The sequence below is a fragment of the Opisthocomus hoazin genome, chromosome 9, assembly GCF_030867145.1.
Source record: "Opisthocomus hoazin isolate bOpiHoa1 chromosome 9, bOpiHoa1.hap1, whole genome shotgun sequence".
NCBI classification, from domain to species: Eukaryota; Metazoa; Chordata; class Aves; order Opisthocomiformes; family Opisthocomidae; genus Opisthocomus; species Opisthocomus hoazin.
Window position 1 is genome coordinate 35,752,302 of NC_134422.1, and position 17,729 is coordinate 35,770,030.

General features: G+C 45.6%; 1 protein-coding gene across 10 annotated transcripts in view; it reads right to left on the minus strand.

Annotated features, from left to right (window-relative positions):
- Window positions 1–304: 304 nt before the first annotated feature.
- The window catches only part of AGAP1 (ArfGAP with GTPase domain, ankyrin repeat and PH domain 1), a 385,086-nt gene continuing 367,661 nt past the window's right edge, over window positions 305–17,729 (minus strand). For all 10 annotated transcript variants that reach the window (XM_075429671.1, XM_075429670.1, XM_075429669.1 and 7 more), the window contains 2 exons: window positions 9,486–9,741; window positions 305–9,011 (listed from right to left, as the gene is read on the minus strand). In XM_075429671.1, the coding sequence (XP_075285786.1) occupies window positions 8,808–9,011; window positions 9,486–9,741 (460 nt within the window). In that variant the 3' untranslated portion in view covers window positions 305–8,807. The remainder of the gene's footprint in view (window positions 9,012–9,485; window positions 9,742–17,729) is intronic.

The following is a 17,729-nucleotide window of genomic DNA, read 5'->3' on the forward strand; positions in this document are numbered from 1 at the left end:
CCTCGGGGAGAATAACTGTTTTTAATGAAAGCTCACATATTTTTGCTGGAAGATCTGTCATTCAGTTCATAAGCACTTTTAGAACTCTTAGATATACACCATTATGGTCCGGTTGACTTATTGCTTTTTAATTTATCAATTTGCACCATTACCAGCTCTTCTGACATCCCAGGTCTCGGATAATACTTCATCTTTATTACTGGCAAAGAGTGACAGTATCTCATCATTAGCACGGGCAGAAAGTGGGGCCAGGGCAGGTGTATCTCAGTAACACGGCAATGAAGACTCCAGCAAAGAAGAAAGCTGCGATGAACAAATTTTCTTGTCTTTATTAGAAAGAGACCTATACAATATAGCAGCCTCTCTCTGCAGTACTTTACAACTTTTTTTGCTTTTTATTTATTTTTTTTTAATTATTCAGAATACTGTACAGCTGACCAAAAATCTCAACACGTAGAGAGAGGAAAGGGAAACATAATACAAACTGGCATACTTAATCAAACCAAAATCATATGAAACAACAAGCAAAGTGAAATGTTTGTCAATCGGTTTAATTACAGTACAAACAATATAAATAAAGCATCATTGAGTCATCGTAAAACAAACTTGCTGAATGAGGTAATATAAAAACAACAACAAAAGACGTATTTTCTTTTAATAACTTCCACACTGTCTTGTCATCATTTATACATTATTATTTACATAAACAGAAAAAAAACCAAACTTGCTGTAAAGCCTGTCATGTGCTGGGTATCTTCTGCCTCTACCCCAAACGCAGGTCTCAGGTGTCCCTACTCACCTGGCCTCCCTTCCTCCCCATCCCAACCAGAAAGACAAACATCACAAAGCAGAAAAAAATGAAAGACTTGAGGGCTAAACGCGTCCGAACACAAAATCCAGCCTTTGCAGGCGGTCAGAGCGTATCACGGAATAAAAGAAAGAAGCAGCGTACGCATCTGCTTCCCCAGTGGTGCCGACGGTGCCTCCCAAGGCAGAGGTGCCGACTAGACCCAACCTCAACTCACAGCCTCGCTGAGACCAGGGGCCAACCTCGGACTTCAGAGAGGTCCGGATACAGCCCGTCCACGCCCAACTCTGCCGCCCCGACGCCGTTCTGCCCCGGACTCGGCAAAGCACTTGGGATGTGCTCAAACCCCGCCGAAGTCGAGAGGTTTAAGGCAGCAGGAGCTGCAGAATCAGGCCCCCGGCAATCCCAAACCAGAGTCCAAAGGCAACAGTTACGCAAAACAAGTCCCTGGTGTTGTTAAAAGACCTTCCTCTCCCAACCACCCCTCCAGTTTGTGCACACACCTACACATGCTGCCTGCAAGTGAAAGATGCTCTTGGCACTGAAACAGTGAAAGGGAGCTGGGCCGAACGCGTGCGGTCCCCTGGACACCCGGCGTTCCCACGGAGCCAAGGGCCGTGCTTTCAGAGGATGGGTACATCCTATTTTCGCCATGGACTGGCAAAATGAGCTCCCTAGATTGAACGCGCCTTGAGTCCTCTGGATACATTGGAAAAAAACGCTTGGAGGGGATTTCGGCAGCATTTCAAAGAAATTATTTTGCCACAGGAGCGAGAAGGGGAAATAAAAGATCGTCCCACCACCTCCGTGCACCCAGCCATGCTTCCTAACACACCTTGCCTAGCTCCAGCAAACCATCCTTCTCATCCTTCCAGACCTGCCCGCTCCCTACTGATTTCCCCCAACAGGACCATAAACCCAAAGCAATGGTAGAAATGGTGTGAACAACACCCGGGTCAAGCTTTCCCAGACTACTCAGTGCACACAAAGCCTTAGCACACTTTAGCTCCCTCATGGCAAAATTTTGAGGCCAGAGAGTCACGGCCAAGAACACGTGGAGGGAGGGATGAGGAGCTGCTCTTGGGGAAGAACCCACCTGGAGGCAGCTCTTCAGAAACATCTCACCGCTGTCTCCCCCAATGGCCCCTCAGACAGCAGCAGAACCTGAAGCATCACTGAACCAGCTACAGGAGGGCAGCCTGCTGGTCCCGCACTTAAATTCAGCCAGTAAGCTGAGTTTCAAGCAAATTTATATAAACAAAAGGGCCTCTGAGCAGCAAGTCCTCTGTCCTTTTCCCCTTCGGAATCTCCTTCCCTGGGGTTTCCCACTGTAACACACCCAGAGCTGGCAAGCTGCGATTTCTTCTCCTAAGCAAGGCAGCTACTTCAGTCCTGGTGCTCAAGTTTAAGGTCTTCTCAAGCTGAGAGCTGCTGTCTGAAGGAGCTGGATTTGCTGACTACCTCCGAGGCAGGTGTCTGTGCAAGTCCTGAGCGTCTGATGGCTTGCAAGAGTCGCAGTCAGCCTGTACCTCATCTTCCTGCACCTCTCCATCCCTCGAGCAGGTGTCCCCCACCCTGTGCCTGCCTCTGGTGCTCCTGGAAATGGCTGGTCTCAGTCAGACTGGGAAACTTCCCCTTTTAGAAACATCTAACTGAAACCCTGGCTCTAGCTATTGACTTTGATTAGCGTGTAAACGTGCGTGCGTACATTTCCACGATTACCAGCAGCCGTACGTAGAGCACATATGCAGATATAAGTACGCATACGCACACCAAACGCAAAGCACGTGTAGTTAGCGACCTCCATGTGATACACTGCCTTTACCTTAGGACTCAAACCACCCCGACAGCACTTTGTCCACCAGTTCAACTCAACTCAATCCCCAGATCTGGGAACTAGTTGCCAAACCACCCACCTTCAGCACCAAAACCTCTTCTCGGTCCTGCACGAGCTTGGGGTTTGCCTTCAGCACAGATCAGACCCTATCCAGTTGTCTGCTGCGAGGGGTTTTACTCCCTGCGCCTTGTCATTCAAGGGGACCAGGAAAGTGATTTCAGCTACTTCAGTTCTCAGAAACTAAAAAACACCGATTGGTTTGGAAAATGGGGCATACATAAAAGCGCTGATGGTGCATTCACTGCCAGCAAGCAACACGGTCATCCCAAACGCATGCCGTTAGACCTCAGAAAGCATCCCCCCCCACCCCCCTTCACATTTTGTACATAACACACAGGTAAAAATTACTAGCTCTGAAGCACTGCAAAATAGTCAGTCCTTAGTACTGGAAGCTAAACACACATCCAGAAAGTTCATGGCCAAGAGAAAGCTGAAGCTCTGCCTGTCAACAGAACAGACCGCCACCACTTGAGTATGCCACAGGGATTTGGGAGACAGGCAGACAGATAGAGATGAAGAGGTCAGAACTGCTGAAATCCACAAAGACATTTTTATTTCATCTGCCCACAAGCAAAAGTCCCCCCTGAACATTCAGGGGAAGACAGTAAACAACAGGAGTTAATTCACCCACATATTGCTGTCACCTGAAACGAAACACCAGCGCCAAGATGACCAGAAGCACCCCTCGTGATCTGGGGCTTAAGATGGCTCTAAAATAAAAAAACCCAACCAAAAGCAAACCAACCTTTTATTTTCAGAAATCATGCAATCCTCCTCTCAAAATACGAACTATTCACAGCTCCTGAAAATCTTGGTCAAAACCCTTCGAACCTCCCTTTAAACCACGAGACCGATTCAGTCAACTCAAGGTAAACTGTCATGAGATGAGATCACCCAATATTTACTTTAAAAACTGGCCCATGCTAAACAACATAATAAAACCTAGAATATTGTAATAAATCTACTTAACTACAGCTTTTGGATATTTTGCTCTATTACCTCTATATTTTTTCAAACAGGAGATTATTTTCTAATAAACCCATTCAAACCAACATTCTTTTTGTAGCTTAGAATTCAAGAAGTCAAAACTAATTGCAGAACCTTTTAATTTGGTGTAGTTTAGTGTTTTTCTACCTTGAAAAGAACTTTAGTCTGGAGCGGATTTTTTTTTCTGCTATGCAGCAAACACAAGAACATCCAAAACCGGTTTTCTACGCAATAAATTTTGCCCACAAATCACCAAGAACGGAAGCAGATGTTGAACTGAGGATCAAAGACTAACAGCCAGAGATCCCATGTACGCATCGCTGTGGCAGCCACTGAAGGGGAAACGAAGATGCCTGATGACGAGACGGGAATGGGCAAGTTGTCTCCTATCCAGCCAAGCTGCCCCAAGGTTGGTCCCCAACGCTGTCCTCCTTTACCTTGAGTCCCTCCAGCCACAATGACCATTTGTTCCCTGTTAAGGTGCAAACACGGCTCCCCGAGACATTTGGAAAGGGCCCCTTTGGGGCCCCCTTGTGAAATCTGTGCTTATCTCCACTATTACTACTTTATATTAGAAACTACAAATTACTTCATTTCTCCCGATCTCCATACAAATATAAAAGATGAAGCTATCCAAACCCCATATAATCTAATTATACTACATTACAGTGCCGGAGATCATTTCTAAGCCCGTATCTGCATTCCCACTTCTAGTCTTCTCCCTACGTTACCCAGCTTCTTCTGGCCAGGGGAAATCTTCAAGTGCAGCTAAAGCTTTTTTTGGACTAACACACATAATTTAAGGAAATGGAGAAAAGACGGCAAATTAAACAATACTAATGTTTACACAGTTATTACACACTATGCCCAAATGCTTAAAAATCCTCTCTACCTTCCAGGAGCTCACCTGGCTTTTTGAGCAGCACCTAGCTCAGAACACACCAAAGCCCTCCAAAACGAGCTTTTCTTCTGCCCCCTTTTAGCAACGAAATTGCAAATCTGGTAATGGGAGACCTTGGCCAAATCTCCGCACTGGCATGACCCTGAATTTTCCCAAGGTTAGATCCTACTTCTTCATAAACAGAGAGGAGAAGTAAACCCTCCTCAACTCCGGGAATATCAAGGTTCAGATGCCGGATACGACACATCCAACTCATCTCCACCGTTCAACAGCAATTAGCTTAAAATAATTAGAAGGAAAGCGCTGATGTTAATAGCAATGACTGGCTCACTTCTAGTGTTTTAGTCACTGTGGATAAAGTGCAGAGGAAGGGGGATTTAAAGGTATCTGGGATGATGAAAAGGGTTAAATGGGGATGCAACAAAAACCACAGCCATGGACTCCATTTTTGGAGAAAACAGCTTTAGCTAACATATTTCTGCTGGGATTTCTTATTGACTGGATCTCAATTTGGTTTTAATTTGCTCATAACATGCTCAAAGGGCGTAAACAGCCTGGCAAGCGGGTTCCATAAAAGCAACGAGAGGGGCTAAACACGACACCAAGAACAGAAAACGGGCGGATTAACAGAGTGAAAGCAAGGGGAATGATTCCTGCAGGTTCTCCAAGTGTCGGTATATATTGCCTGTTTCCGCACCTGGATGGATTCAAGAACATCCTTTGCAAAGTGCAAACGCATCCCCTGAAGCAGCCTGGAGACCTTGTCTCACAAAGACAAGCCCCACCGAGCTCCGGCCACAGAGAACGTCCTCCATCCTCGCTCTCAGCTGTGGTGGGAAGAGGTTTCCCCTCCTCTCCCTCACCATGCAAGAAGGCGATGGAGTCTACGCTGGCCTGACTTCCTCACCAAGTGGCCTGTCCCACTAGCTCTGGAGGTGCCACACAACTTCTCAGAGCCATCCAACAACCCATTTGAACAGGGGATGTTGTAGCCAACACCCCATGAGGCACAGACCCTCGGGGTCTGTTCTCCCGTGGCTGGAGCATCACCAGCTGTAGGGCCAGAGAAGGTCTCTCCTGACTTGGAGAGACAGTGCTGGGTGATCTCCTGTCTTGGAGACATGACTGGGTATCCCCCCCGAAGACCCCCAAACATTTGGGGGAAGTCATCACATAGCCTACGCCACTTCAACATAGGTACTGCCAACGCTTACACCTCCAAGGGAAAAAAACCCCATGTTTAAGTTAAAAGCAACTGTATTACTGCCTAAGTATGAGGTTATTAGTTGGCTAGCCTGGATATATGATTTTTCCTATAATACAGTAGAATTTCCCCTCCTAAAAATATTCTGTGGTTTTTTTGATGCTTGCCTTCAGAAAATTTTTATGAAAGGAGCGTATAATTCTTCTACCTGAAATCTGCTTGACAGTCTGGTTGCCCTTGTTTCTCAGACATCACTCTCAGCTTTATAAGAGGAAGGTGGCCCAAAGAGAGCATCAAACTATGTACAGAAAATACTTGCAATTAGGAAAAAAACAGCTTGGAAATGGAACATGCATTGAGGACTGAACAACGGCAAATCTGCCTACCATGTATTTGAAATATTGGACTTGGTTTTCGGATGCAAATGCCCTTGATGCTCCCAGGGGAACAGCGGGCAGCTATAACACCTCTGGGACCATGAGCCGCGATTCCTGACCCCCCGCTGTGTACCCCTCACAGGGGTACAAAGCTTGTGACCCCCAAGACACAGCGGGCTTCACAGCATCCCCTCCAGCTGCACACTAGACGGGCTGTCCCATCGCTGCAGGACCACCCGTCAGTACCAAAGATCGGGGAGCTGCATGGGAATGATGCAGAAATAGCAATTATAACAGACACCCTTCCTCGGTTAAAAAGAAATGATTAAAATTATCTCAGTATGAAGAGGATCAGCTGTAGCTTTACTCTGATGCAGCCAGCCTAGGCTGGTTGAAGAAAGATTCCCCCCCCCACATAGTTAAAGGTCTATACAGTAACAAAGTACAAAATGAGAACACCACCGAATAGGAAAAGCTGGTCAACAGCCTCGGGCTTCCACCTTGAGGCTCACTTTTCTTCCACTATTTGATGATTTTGCACCAAATCTGTAAATTTTTTTTTTCCCCTTAAGATACCCAGATTATGTTTTTTCCTTCACATTTTCTCCACATATAGCTTATTTAGCAATTGCTACGCTCCTCCCATTTGTATGCCAAATGAAATCCAGAGCCCCAAGGAAGAACACCACCGAAGGCTTGGGAAACACATACGAGCAGGTAGATCTGCAAACTACTATGCTGTGTGCACCTTACTGCCCTCACCTAATTGCTCCTTTGCCATCGAATTCAGTTGAGTTTTCAACTTTCTCCGTGATATACCCTTCCCCCATCTTCACACTGCCATATGCCACTTAAAAAACCCCACTTTTCTGCCTGTCAAAAACCATACAGCCTGCTTCCCTGCACCAGAATCCTGCTTCGCTGAAAACACGAGAAGCTGGGATCTGCCCAGTAATACCAAAATAATCAAATCAAGTATTAAAACTTGGAATTCAAATGAACTGTCCAGGCTACTTTCACAAGCCATTTTTCTTCCAGCAAGCAGCCAAGTTGGGAGTCAAGCGCAGCCAGGCCCTGCCCGCCACGGTGAAGGCTATCAATTCTGAACTTAATCAAATCTGATCTTCCCACAGCCAGACTAGGGCTTTTTGTCTTGGCTTGTGAAAGCTTCGTGACTTCTGGAGTAAAATATATTTACAGTGCTGAGAAACAGCCTCTTTTTCCTTTCTAAAAGTTCTTGTACACTTTTGTTTGGATGTCAGACGTGCCATAATCTCCTTCTGATATGTTCCTCGAAGGCTTGCAATGGAAACAAGAGTTCACTGCTGGGAATATTTTCAATGTACAATGATCTGTAACCCACAAATCCTAACTAGTTGCACATTATTTAGTTCACATCCATGACAGCTTATAAATTAACAGAGATGTCATTTTCTGTACAAAAAAAAAAAAAAAAAAATCGATGCATATTTATGTTTTTTTTATTCAAATAGATTTTACATACATATAATCTAGAGACACAATACAAAAATCTGTATAAGTTAGGCAATGCATCACAGGAATGACCAAAAACTCAACACATTTACCTTGGCAAAATGACAAAACCTATTTCTGCTGGCTGAAAAAATATTAGCCATTAATGCGTTTATTAATTTCACTAAATGTACTCGAAATGTTTTTCCTTAGCGGTATTCATTATTCCTTTTTGTGTTTCATAGTTACTCTTATTTATTTTTTCCATTTTGTTTTTACACCAAGGAGACTGCAGTCAAATAACACTCAGCAACTCATTTCCTCTCTTTGGACTGAAAAATTAAACAGATACTAAATTATGACAGTGAATTTAGAAAGGAGGGCTCCAAGGGCTTGAAAGAACATGTCTGAGATAATATGATGCTTCTAAGAATATTGCAATCACATCCAAGCAATCACCGAAGCGTGCCATGTAACTACCTCCTCAGCTAATATGCTTTTTTCTCCGTGATGACTAATCATGTTCTATTAAACAGCGGTAATGCTGGAAGAACTCAACTATACAAGTGTAATGAAGCCAGTATTCTCCCCGGACAGATTAGCTACAACTGATTTGACACATACCATCATAGGAGCTTCAAACCTGACAAACTCTGTGCTTGCTTCTGATTTATGCCGTCAAGCTCTTCAGAGAAGAGAATGAAATCCAGGCGTCGCGTTTGGTAGAGGTGAAATGTACTGATGTGCTTAACTGTCAGTTACGGAAAGTCACCATCTCTCCTTCCTTCTCCTCTCGCTCGCCTCTCCCTCCGCCCCTTCCCTCCACGCTCGGGGAGCCTGCGTCCCCCCCCCCAGGGATGACCGCTCTCCCATGGTCCCAGTGCCACGCGCGGCGTGTCCTGCTCAACCCATGCGCTCTTGCCCGCTTGCTTCCATCGTTCAAGAGCTGTCACTGAAACAACCGCTTTCTCTGCAGCCCCTTTTGCTCCTTCTCATCCCCTTGCGCTCTCCAGACGCACCGTTTCTGGATGGGACGGGGATGTACCGAAGGGAAAAGGGAAAAGGAGAGTTACCAGACTCACAGAGCAGAGCTGTGATGGGGATGGAGGAATATGAGGCTGCGGATGTAATTCAGGTCAGCGAATACACGAGTGAGCTCCTCAGATGATGGTGGGCATCCTTCCGCTGCTGTTGTTCCGGTTATTGTTCTTCCTGGACAAGTTTGGAGTGGCCATGAGGACGAAGCGCTCGTCGGGGCAGCCGTACTGGAGGAGAACATCAATGCACTCCTGGCTGGAAGCCTGCCGGGCGTAGGCCAACGCCGTGTTCCCATGGGCATCGCGTGCCATCACGTCAACGCCATACTACAGAAAGAAGAGGTGTGGAGTTGGAAGCTGTGGAACGTTGGAGGGACGGACTCGGGACAGATTGGTTTGAGGGTAATTGAGGATGGAGAGAGGGAGAAGAGAGCAGGCAGGATATCAGCCTGATAACGTGGGCAGCACTGAGTCACATACGTGAAAGTTTCTATGGGGAGAGGCTCATGTAGGGAACAAAATTTGCTACGGTGGTGTTTCAAATAGGTGCTAGGGAAATCTCTCCTTCCTCATTTCCTAGGCTCTCCTTTACTTTCTGTCAAGTAGCAGAGGACAGGCAGAAATGTACTTTTTAATCACATTGCTGTCTTTTGAGAGCCTGCAATGAGGAACATCTAGACCTGGGACACCAGCAAAGGCTTTGTGGAACCGGCAGGATGGAGGTTTGGGAGGTCCTGCTGCGGGACACAGCCAAGCGGAACCCAGCCCAGCCAGCCCCCGCCCCAGACACCAAGTACTTACCCAAATCAAGAGCTGCACCAACACCACGTTTCCTTTCCTGCATGCCAAATGGAGGGCAGTGCGCCCATCGCCATCTCCACAGGTCTCGTTCACCTCTTCCCTAGTCCCGTGGGCAAGGAGCAGGATGACCGTCCGCAAGTCCTCCTCAGCTGTAGCCCTCAGGAGATGCTGGCCCAGAGAAAGCTCCAGGCACTGCAGCGGGGCAAGGAAGAGCTTCTGCTCGTATTTCGCACGTATCCAGCGCTCTTTTTCTTCCCTAGAGAAGCCAAAGGAAACAGGTCACTCCAACCCAACTTCACTGACTCTCTAACATGGTGCAAGTTTAACAATAGCTTTAGCTATTGTTATGCTAGCAAGCCAACATGAAAATTGTTCCTCCCCCAAACCTCTGGCAAAAAAGCCCTCATAAAGCCAGTTCATCCAAACCCCATCTTTGCAGTGGTATTTGTGTCACCCATCTCATCACTACCGAATCATATTATTGCAGTGCCCAAGATCGCCCTCACTCGATGCCGTGCCTACGGGGTTGTAGGATCACAACAGCCAGGAGGTCTTAAAAAGCTCCCTGAGGCCTGGCAAGAGGTCAGTGCACGAGCCCTCACCATCGTAAAGACCAAAACCAAAGCAGGCAGCCTGGTCCCACGTCAAGGTCGTGCTGCAGAACACATTACAGAAAATGCACCAAATTTCTGTATCTAAGACCAAAAGTAACCAAGCACCCGGGCTCACAGTTCAGATGGGAGGGCAAGCCCTGAAGGACACAGCCCTGCTTGCAGGGGTGCTTTTTCCTTGTGCAAGTGGAGTAATGTTCCCAATGCAAGAGGCATATGCATGGTTCCTCTGTTTGTTTTTCCAAAATGCAGACCACCAAAACAATACTTTGAAGCACCATTTCCTCCTGATACGTCAAAGAACTATCAAAAGCCTTCTGGATGCTATCAGGTTACAGGCTAACAAGGACTACAAACAAGTCTCTCAACTCTCCATTAAAAAAATTACCATACAATTATATGATCTAAGAGATCTAGCCTTAGACAAAGTCCCATTTAGAGGTACCTCAGGTAATCCGTCCAGCCTGTGAAAACCATATACATCACCTAAGCCAGGCAACTTGTTACTGGTGACAGATCTTCTTCTCTGGAGCACAAAAGGCAAAGCTCTGTTTACGCCTTTCAGCCGTGTTTACACTGCTCCCAGTAATCTAGTGTCAGGTTAGCCCTAATCTGTTTTTAAATACCTATGTAAACAGATCCTTCCAACAGCAAATCTGGATTAGTTTTGCATCATTTCCTGGTACATGCGAAGTGACCTTGCTTTGACCTCCCTGGATGCTTTCAGGCACAGCTTCCCAAAGCAACCGCTTCTCTACCCCACCACAATTTACCTTACAAACAGGTCCAGGGCTTTTTCTTCAGAGCAAAAGTGCAAACAGAAAATTAGCACAAAGAGTGCTTCGTTTAAATCAAACCTTGGAATGACTCCTGCAAACTAAAAGACACACCAAAAAAAACCCACCCCAAAGCATGTGGGGAGTTGCAAATTAACCTTTGATGCTGCCATCTGATAAACAGAGTATCATTTCAGGTATTCCAGATGGAGAGGGGGAAGAAAAGGACTTCTGTTACTACTGCAACCTTAACTGATGTTTTTTGTGTTTGCAATTTTTTTAAGGTAAAAAAACCAAACCAAAACCAGTCCAATGAGGAGGATAAAGTGACATACATGCATTTATTTATAACTAAATGGGCATTCTTGCAACATTGCAACACTTCTAGGTCCCGTAACCATCTAGTGTATCGTCAAGAATGTTTAGGAAAGCTCTTGTATGTTTTTAAAATGCGTTCAGAGTCTGCAAACAAATTCCCCTTCTCCCCCAGACCATCTTTTGAGCGATAGTAAGTTTTGGCTCCTGTCAGAGCATCAGTTGCTGTGATCACCATGGCTTGAAGAGAATTCCCCTTCTGTGTAGAAAACAAGCTGGTTTACACAAGTTTCCCACTTCCAATCACAATTCACCTTAAACCGTAATAGTGAGCTATGGTATCTACCAAAACAGAGGCCGTAAGTGCCAAGTCCAGGCAGAGGCTTCAGAGCTTTAGGCTGCTGGTTTACAAATTCATCAGCACGAATGTCACGTTTGCTGCGCATCGCATGGGAGCAGACAAAGGCAATCCTGCTGCTCCTGGAAGGCTGCAAGAGAGCAGGAGAGGCACCAACAACCTGCTCCTGCTCAGGTTTAGCCTCCTGTCTCAAACGGCTGCGAAAAGAACAGAAAACCCATTTAAAAATAAACCTAACTCTGAGGAAGGGGAACATGCTGCCACCTATACTAGTGATGGAGAGGATGCAAATGGTCCTTCCTTAAAGCCCCCTCCTGCAGTACGGTCAGTAACCCGTAAATGCTCGGCACTGACACTGACTGCATGCTCCGGTCAGGACCCGTCCCTTCACCGGAGCAAATCCGTTGCAGAGCTGGGCACCAGCCAAGCAGACACCGGGTCCCTCAGGAGATGCTCACTGCTGTGCCTGGCCAGAGCAGGACCCTGCAGCCAGCAGCGGGCTGTGCCATGGGGCTACGCTCACCTAAAAATCCAGCCTTCACACGTGGTTACTTTACCTCACTTCGGTTTCCCTTTTCAGAAAACCACCCTGATTTTTCTTGACCACGTAGGCCACCAAAAGACTCAATTCATTAAGGCCCAATTCTACCTTTGGAGTGACATTAAGGCTTGTGGTGGGAACACAGCAAACCTTACAAACAAAAAATAAAAGTGTTTTAAAAGCCTCAGACATTTGGGGGCAGCACGTCACTGACATCAGCTATCGAATGAGATTTAGATCTTATCCAACTGTACAAACTGGGCACAAGAAAGAGACATTGTTCGGATTTTCTGGTAGAAAACGAAACTTTAGCATAGAGGCAGGAGGAAAAGCATGCTCACCCACACCTCCTGGACAGCCAAAAATGTAGAGGGCCTGGTTCTGAATGAGTATCTAGAAAGCTAATGTCCACGGACATCCTCCCTACATCTCTGACACAAACCATTTCATTCTGAACGGGAAGTCCTGGGGACTTTCCTGGAAGACAGCTTCGGCTCCGTGGCTTGCATTCATCTTAGAAATCCCGACAAGAAGACATAAATACTGTAACTGTTCCTCCGATGCCCCAGTTTCACTGCTGGGATCCACAGCTTGTCTCGGTCGAGGTTTCATTTCCCCCAAGGAAGGCCAGTCCAAGAGCAGAGTTGTCAGCAGTAGATCACTTAACCTCATTGCAGTTCCCTGGAGGACCACTGGTCACATCCCCTGTTAGCTAATGAGCTAAAAAATGAATTATTGGAGCGGTCAGCAATACGCAGAAAGAGGAGGCACAGTGTTTCATTTCAGCCAGCGCTGACATACCTTTAAATAAATCAACTGAATAAGAGTACGAGGAAATGTGAGGAAGAGTAACTAATCAGGAGAAAGACACCGAACCAATCCCTAAAAATAAAGGAAATGTACATTGGCTAGTAAATATTTCCCTCGTTTTCTTCCCTGAGCTGTAATCCTGGTAACTTGCACTCTAAACAGCCTCCTCGTCACCAGAGACTTTCAGCTGTATTTTTCAAAGCCAAAACAAGACTCTCTTACTGAACTTTTAAAATCCAGCCGAGTCCTTTTCTCAAGACCACACTGAAGCCAGTGTGCTGGAGAGGCAACACCACGATATGCTCCGATGGTCCCTACAACACCTACTGCTGGAGACCGTGTGAGCTGCCTCTTCCTCACACGTACTAAAATTACTTCTCTTTTCTTCAGTCACCATGCTAGCTGCTATTTTTTCAAACCATACGCACAAAGGAATTAATAAACTCCTAGAGAAATTTAGAGAAAGAAAAAATAATAGCTGTAAGATCATACTTCTTTGAGCCTTTTATCTCTGAAGCTATGCATTCAAACCCAGACTGCTGCTACAAACTTCAAACCTCGCTGGTTACATAAGGGCCAAATACAACAGAGTAAGACTGCAAAATGCTCTGTGGTACCAGGAGAGGAACGAGGCACCAATTCTTGGCCAAAAACCACCACCAAGCTCTTTGCTCTTGGAGGAGTCTCCATCACCAGTGAACTCGAAGTACACGCAGCGGTGTGAAAAATGGAATCTCTGCCACGGCAGCGATACTGTGCATAGGTACAGGGTTATTAGAAACAGATGAAAATTTCAGTTCTCAGTTTATTTTGATCTAATTAGGTGCTTGCTTCTCAAGATAATGTCCAATTATTTAAATTACTCTGCCAGCCACATCACATCATTATTATCTGGAAACATAAATACCGGGCACTGTAAGGGGGAAGGGCTAACTACGTAGCAGGAGAGAATGTAAAAAGCAGATTTGCTTAAAGCACAGCTTCGCTCCAGGGGCTAGCCTGCATTCTCCACTTGTGGGTTTGCACCAGAGATGCTCACTTGGGAGCTCACGTCCTACACACTCAGCCCCACAGTGTGCATCTTGTGGCTCTCCCACCTCGGTTAAACACACGCGGTTTCATACCCGACAAATCTGAGCAGGAGCCTCGTACTGCTGGTATCGAACCTCCACCCTACTCCTCCTTGCTCCCGTTCGCCTCTGCCTTCAGCTTGGGGAGACACAAAAAGGATGTGCAGGGTGGAAATAAAATGCTGTGTTCATACGGCAACTCAGAATGGATTGCGTAGGCAACAGCATGTGGATAGAGCCTGAGAACGTGTCGTCAAAATTGAACAGCTCCAGGGTAAGAGCAGCCTTGTTCTTACCAAAGCGGTAACAAGGACGACAAAAATGTTGTGTCACTTGCTCGTTATCTAAAATTACCCACCATTTGTTAAAAGGCTCAATGAGATTTTGGAAGGTTGCATTAAAAACGTAATGGACAGCAGATACTTACCACAGAAGAGCACTGATTTCCCACCATCAAAAACGCTCAGCTGGCTTGGGTGCAGGCATTTTGAGGTAAAGTTTTATACTCCATACCTCCAACAACACTAAAAAGCTCTTGAAATTTTTAATCTTTTCTTCTCTCTTGCTAAAGAAAATAATTCTGTAACTGAGGAGCCCTCTAAACGGTCTCTCCAGCGTTGCCATGCGTGTGCTGTGCCCGTGTGTTGCCATTTCTGGTTGCTCACTGAAGTACAACCGCTTAACGCAGCAGTAACCTGGCCAGCTCAGCAAGAGCACTGCCAAATTTTCTCTCCTGTTGGCCAGCTGACAAGGTTAATGTGTCTCTTCCAAGAAAATGAAGTAAATCTAACCCCCGTACCTTCCAAACTCCTGGAGAGTCCCAGAATGTGTCATTAGCTTCGTGGTCCAGCATGCAAGAAGCATGCATCACCGAACGCCCAGCACAGAGCAGCCGGTTGTGCCGGGCCTTGCTGTTTAGACAAACCCCATCGCGATGACCCCGCGTGCATCCGATAAACTGCATTGCTTTGGATAGAGTCAGCGATGCAGCGTTGGGATGGGTAAACGAGAAACGTGGGGGGGAGCAGTGGTAGGGGAAAGACAGGATTGAAATGTTGGGACAGGTTCATGATGTTTTTAATTGCAACTAGCAAAGGGGGGAGAAGAAGAGAAGGCGAGAAGAAAGGGCTAGCAGCAAGGAATTTCCAAAGTGTTTTCCTGCCCCAAGCAAAGCAGGAACTGGGAGGAGAGGCATGGAAGAGGAACTGGGAACAATATGCTAAGAAAACACTGGGGCTTCCTCTCTCTGCAGGAGAAGACCCCACTCTATTGCAAAGTAAGTGCTTAGCAGTTGACTGCTTCCTAGCATGCATGCCTTCTCTCCCCGGCTGCGTTGCTAAGGGGGAAGGCGCACAAGCCCACCGGGGATATACAGGTCCCTGGCAAACAAGAGGGCTCCAGACAGCAAACAAAGACCGATGGGTATTTATTCCTTAATTACGAAAAGCTTTTAAGAAACAGGCCACTGTAAATCCCGCCCGCCGAGGAAAAGGAGGCAAAGGACCGAGATTTATGTGAGCTGGGGCAAAGAGGAAATAAATATCTCTCTGGCTCCTGATCAATATTATGAGTGTTTTGCCAACCTACAGGGTGTTTTATGAGCTGTAAGGACAGAAAGGGATCATTAATAATTAAATAAAGTCAACCTATTAAGCTTATTACTTCTTACAAGTTAAACACCCCTGACGGACGAAGAGCTGCCCTACAGGAAAGCTGCAGATAAGCCAACCCGCGCCTTGTCTTGGACTCTGGACCAGGGCTCTCCAGGCAAGCTGCGTAGTAACCCAGCTTGGAAATGATTTAATTTCTGTCTCTGCCGGGGAAGTTATTTGGCTCAGGACTGTGTTCAACCCGCTGTCAAACCTGCAAAGTTTTGTCCACCAGCTGGGATAGGCAGAGAGCGACAATTCAGTGCCGTAGAAATATTCCAAATTCAAGTCACTTCTCCTACCATCAGACCCATTCAAGCCACCGAAACAAAACAGCGGCCCAGAAGACACAAATAAAGGCGGTTTCCCATAGGAAGCACGCCCAAAGCCCCTCGCGTTGTCAGGGAGCTGTTTTCTGAAGCCTACAGGTCAGGGTCTTCTCCACCATTAGCTCTAACTACTACTACATTTTTCAGTTTTCCTTTTATAGCTGTATGTTTAAGGGAAAAAAAGGCCCTCTGTGCATGACGGACAGAGATCACTTATATGTGCAAAGCTGAATGTGCTTCTAAAATTAATCATGTCTTGCATGACACTTACCAGTATAATCGTAATTTGGATTCAGCGGAGCTTCTCCACTTTCTTTGCCCTCTCTTCTGACAGTATCCCCCTGCACAGGGCTCTAAAATAGCTTGTTATTTCTGCACTTCTAGGTTAGCCTTCCAGTGATGCCACGAGTGACCAGCAGCTCTCCCTTAGGTGTTGAGACACCTGCAGGATTTATTACTGCACAGCATTAATTACCAGCCTGGCCGAGACATCAAGGTGTACTGACTTCAGGCTTTTTAGATAAATATCCTGCCAGCTGTGGGCTCTGACTTACCTCATAAAACTGCAGCAAATGCATGTTTTCATTGCACAACACTCAATCTAATAATTTTTAAGGTATACTCGATAAAATATATTGCACATCTGGGGTTTACTCTGTGTGAAGTTAGCAAAAGCCATCTGACATACAACTGTATGGAATACTGCAGATACTAAGAAATGGCTTATTAAGTTCAGAATAAAGATTGTAAGCGTGACAACTGTAAGCCCTGCAAGCTGGTTAAGTCTCTTCTCTATACAAATCCAAGCTTGTTTTGTTCCGTGCAACTGTATGAAATGAAAACAGTCCCTAGAGATTTAACAAAAAGCTTGCAGAATGCCACAAACTGTACTTTTCCACTAACCCCAAAAGCCCCAGAATTTTTTTAAACAGCACTGCCTGCAACATCTAGGAGGAAAAAACCTAACAATGGTGAATTCTAAGGATTTTAAACATTCAGTCAGGTGAAAACAATTAAAAAAGCACCGCGAACAGTGAAGGAAAATGGGTTTCTGCCAAGATGTACAAGGAGAGATCTTATGAGCATCTGGAGTACAACAGCCACCAATGACCGCTTCTGTCCGCCTACCCTCTGCTGACCAGCAGAAAAACTACTGAGTTCACGATCTGATTCCTTTTACCTAGATATTGATGTACTAGCATGTGAACACTGATGAAAAATTTAAGCCACAATGTATCACTTTGTTGGCTATCAAAAAAAAGGCTAATAAGTGAATTCTCACTGCGTGGTTCTAGGTACATACACGGACTGCTTCCATTTCTTGGGTGGTCAACCTCAACACTTGGCAGACTATAAATATGACCTAAAAAAAAGCCAAAAGCTGCTCTACAACAGTTGCATGGAAATGCTAAAACCAAGGAGCATATTTGCTTCTTGTTTGTTTGCAGTAATATATATACGCAGAGAATAGTAATTGCAAACATGTAACTAATGCATTTCATTATTCATGTGTAACCATACTTAAACTGATGCCTTAAGTGTATAAATCAAATTGCATTGTGTCAGTACCTGAACACAGACTGGAAATTTCAATTTACAATTTGATATACAGTCACTCAGATTAGATGATTCCATTAATTTGCAATTTGTTAACACTAATTTTCTCATATAGGAAGGCTATACTTAATGCAATCTTATTTTAAACACAGCTCAAGAAAATCATTACACAATTTATCCCCTTTTTTTTTGAAAAAAAAAGAAAATTCCATTTGAAATCAATTTTTC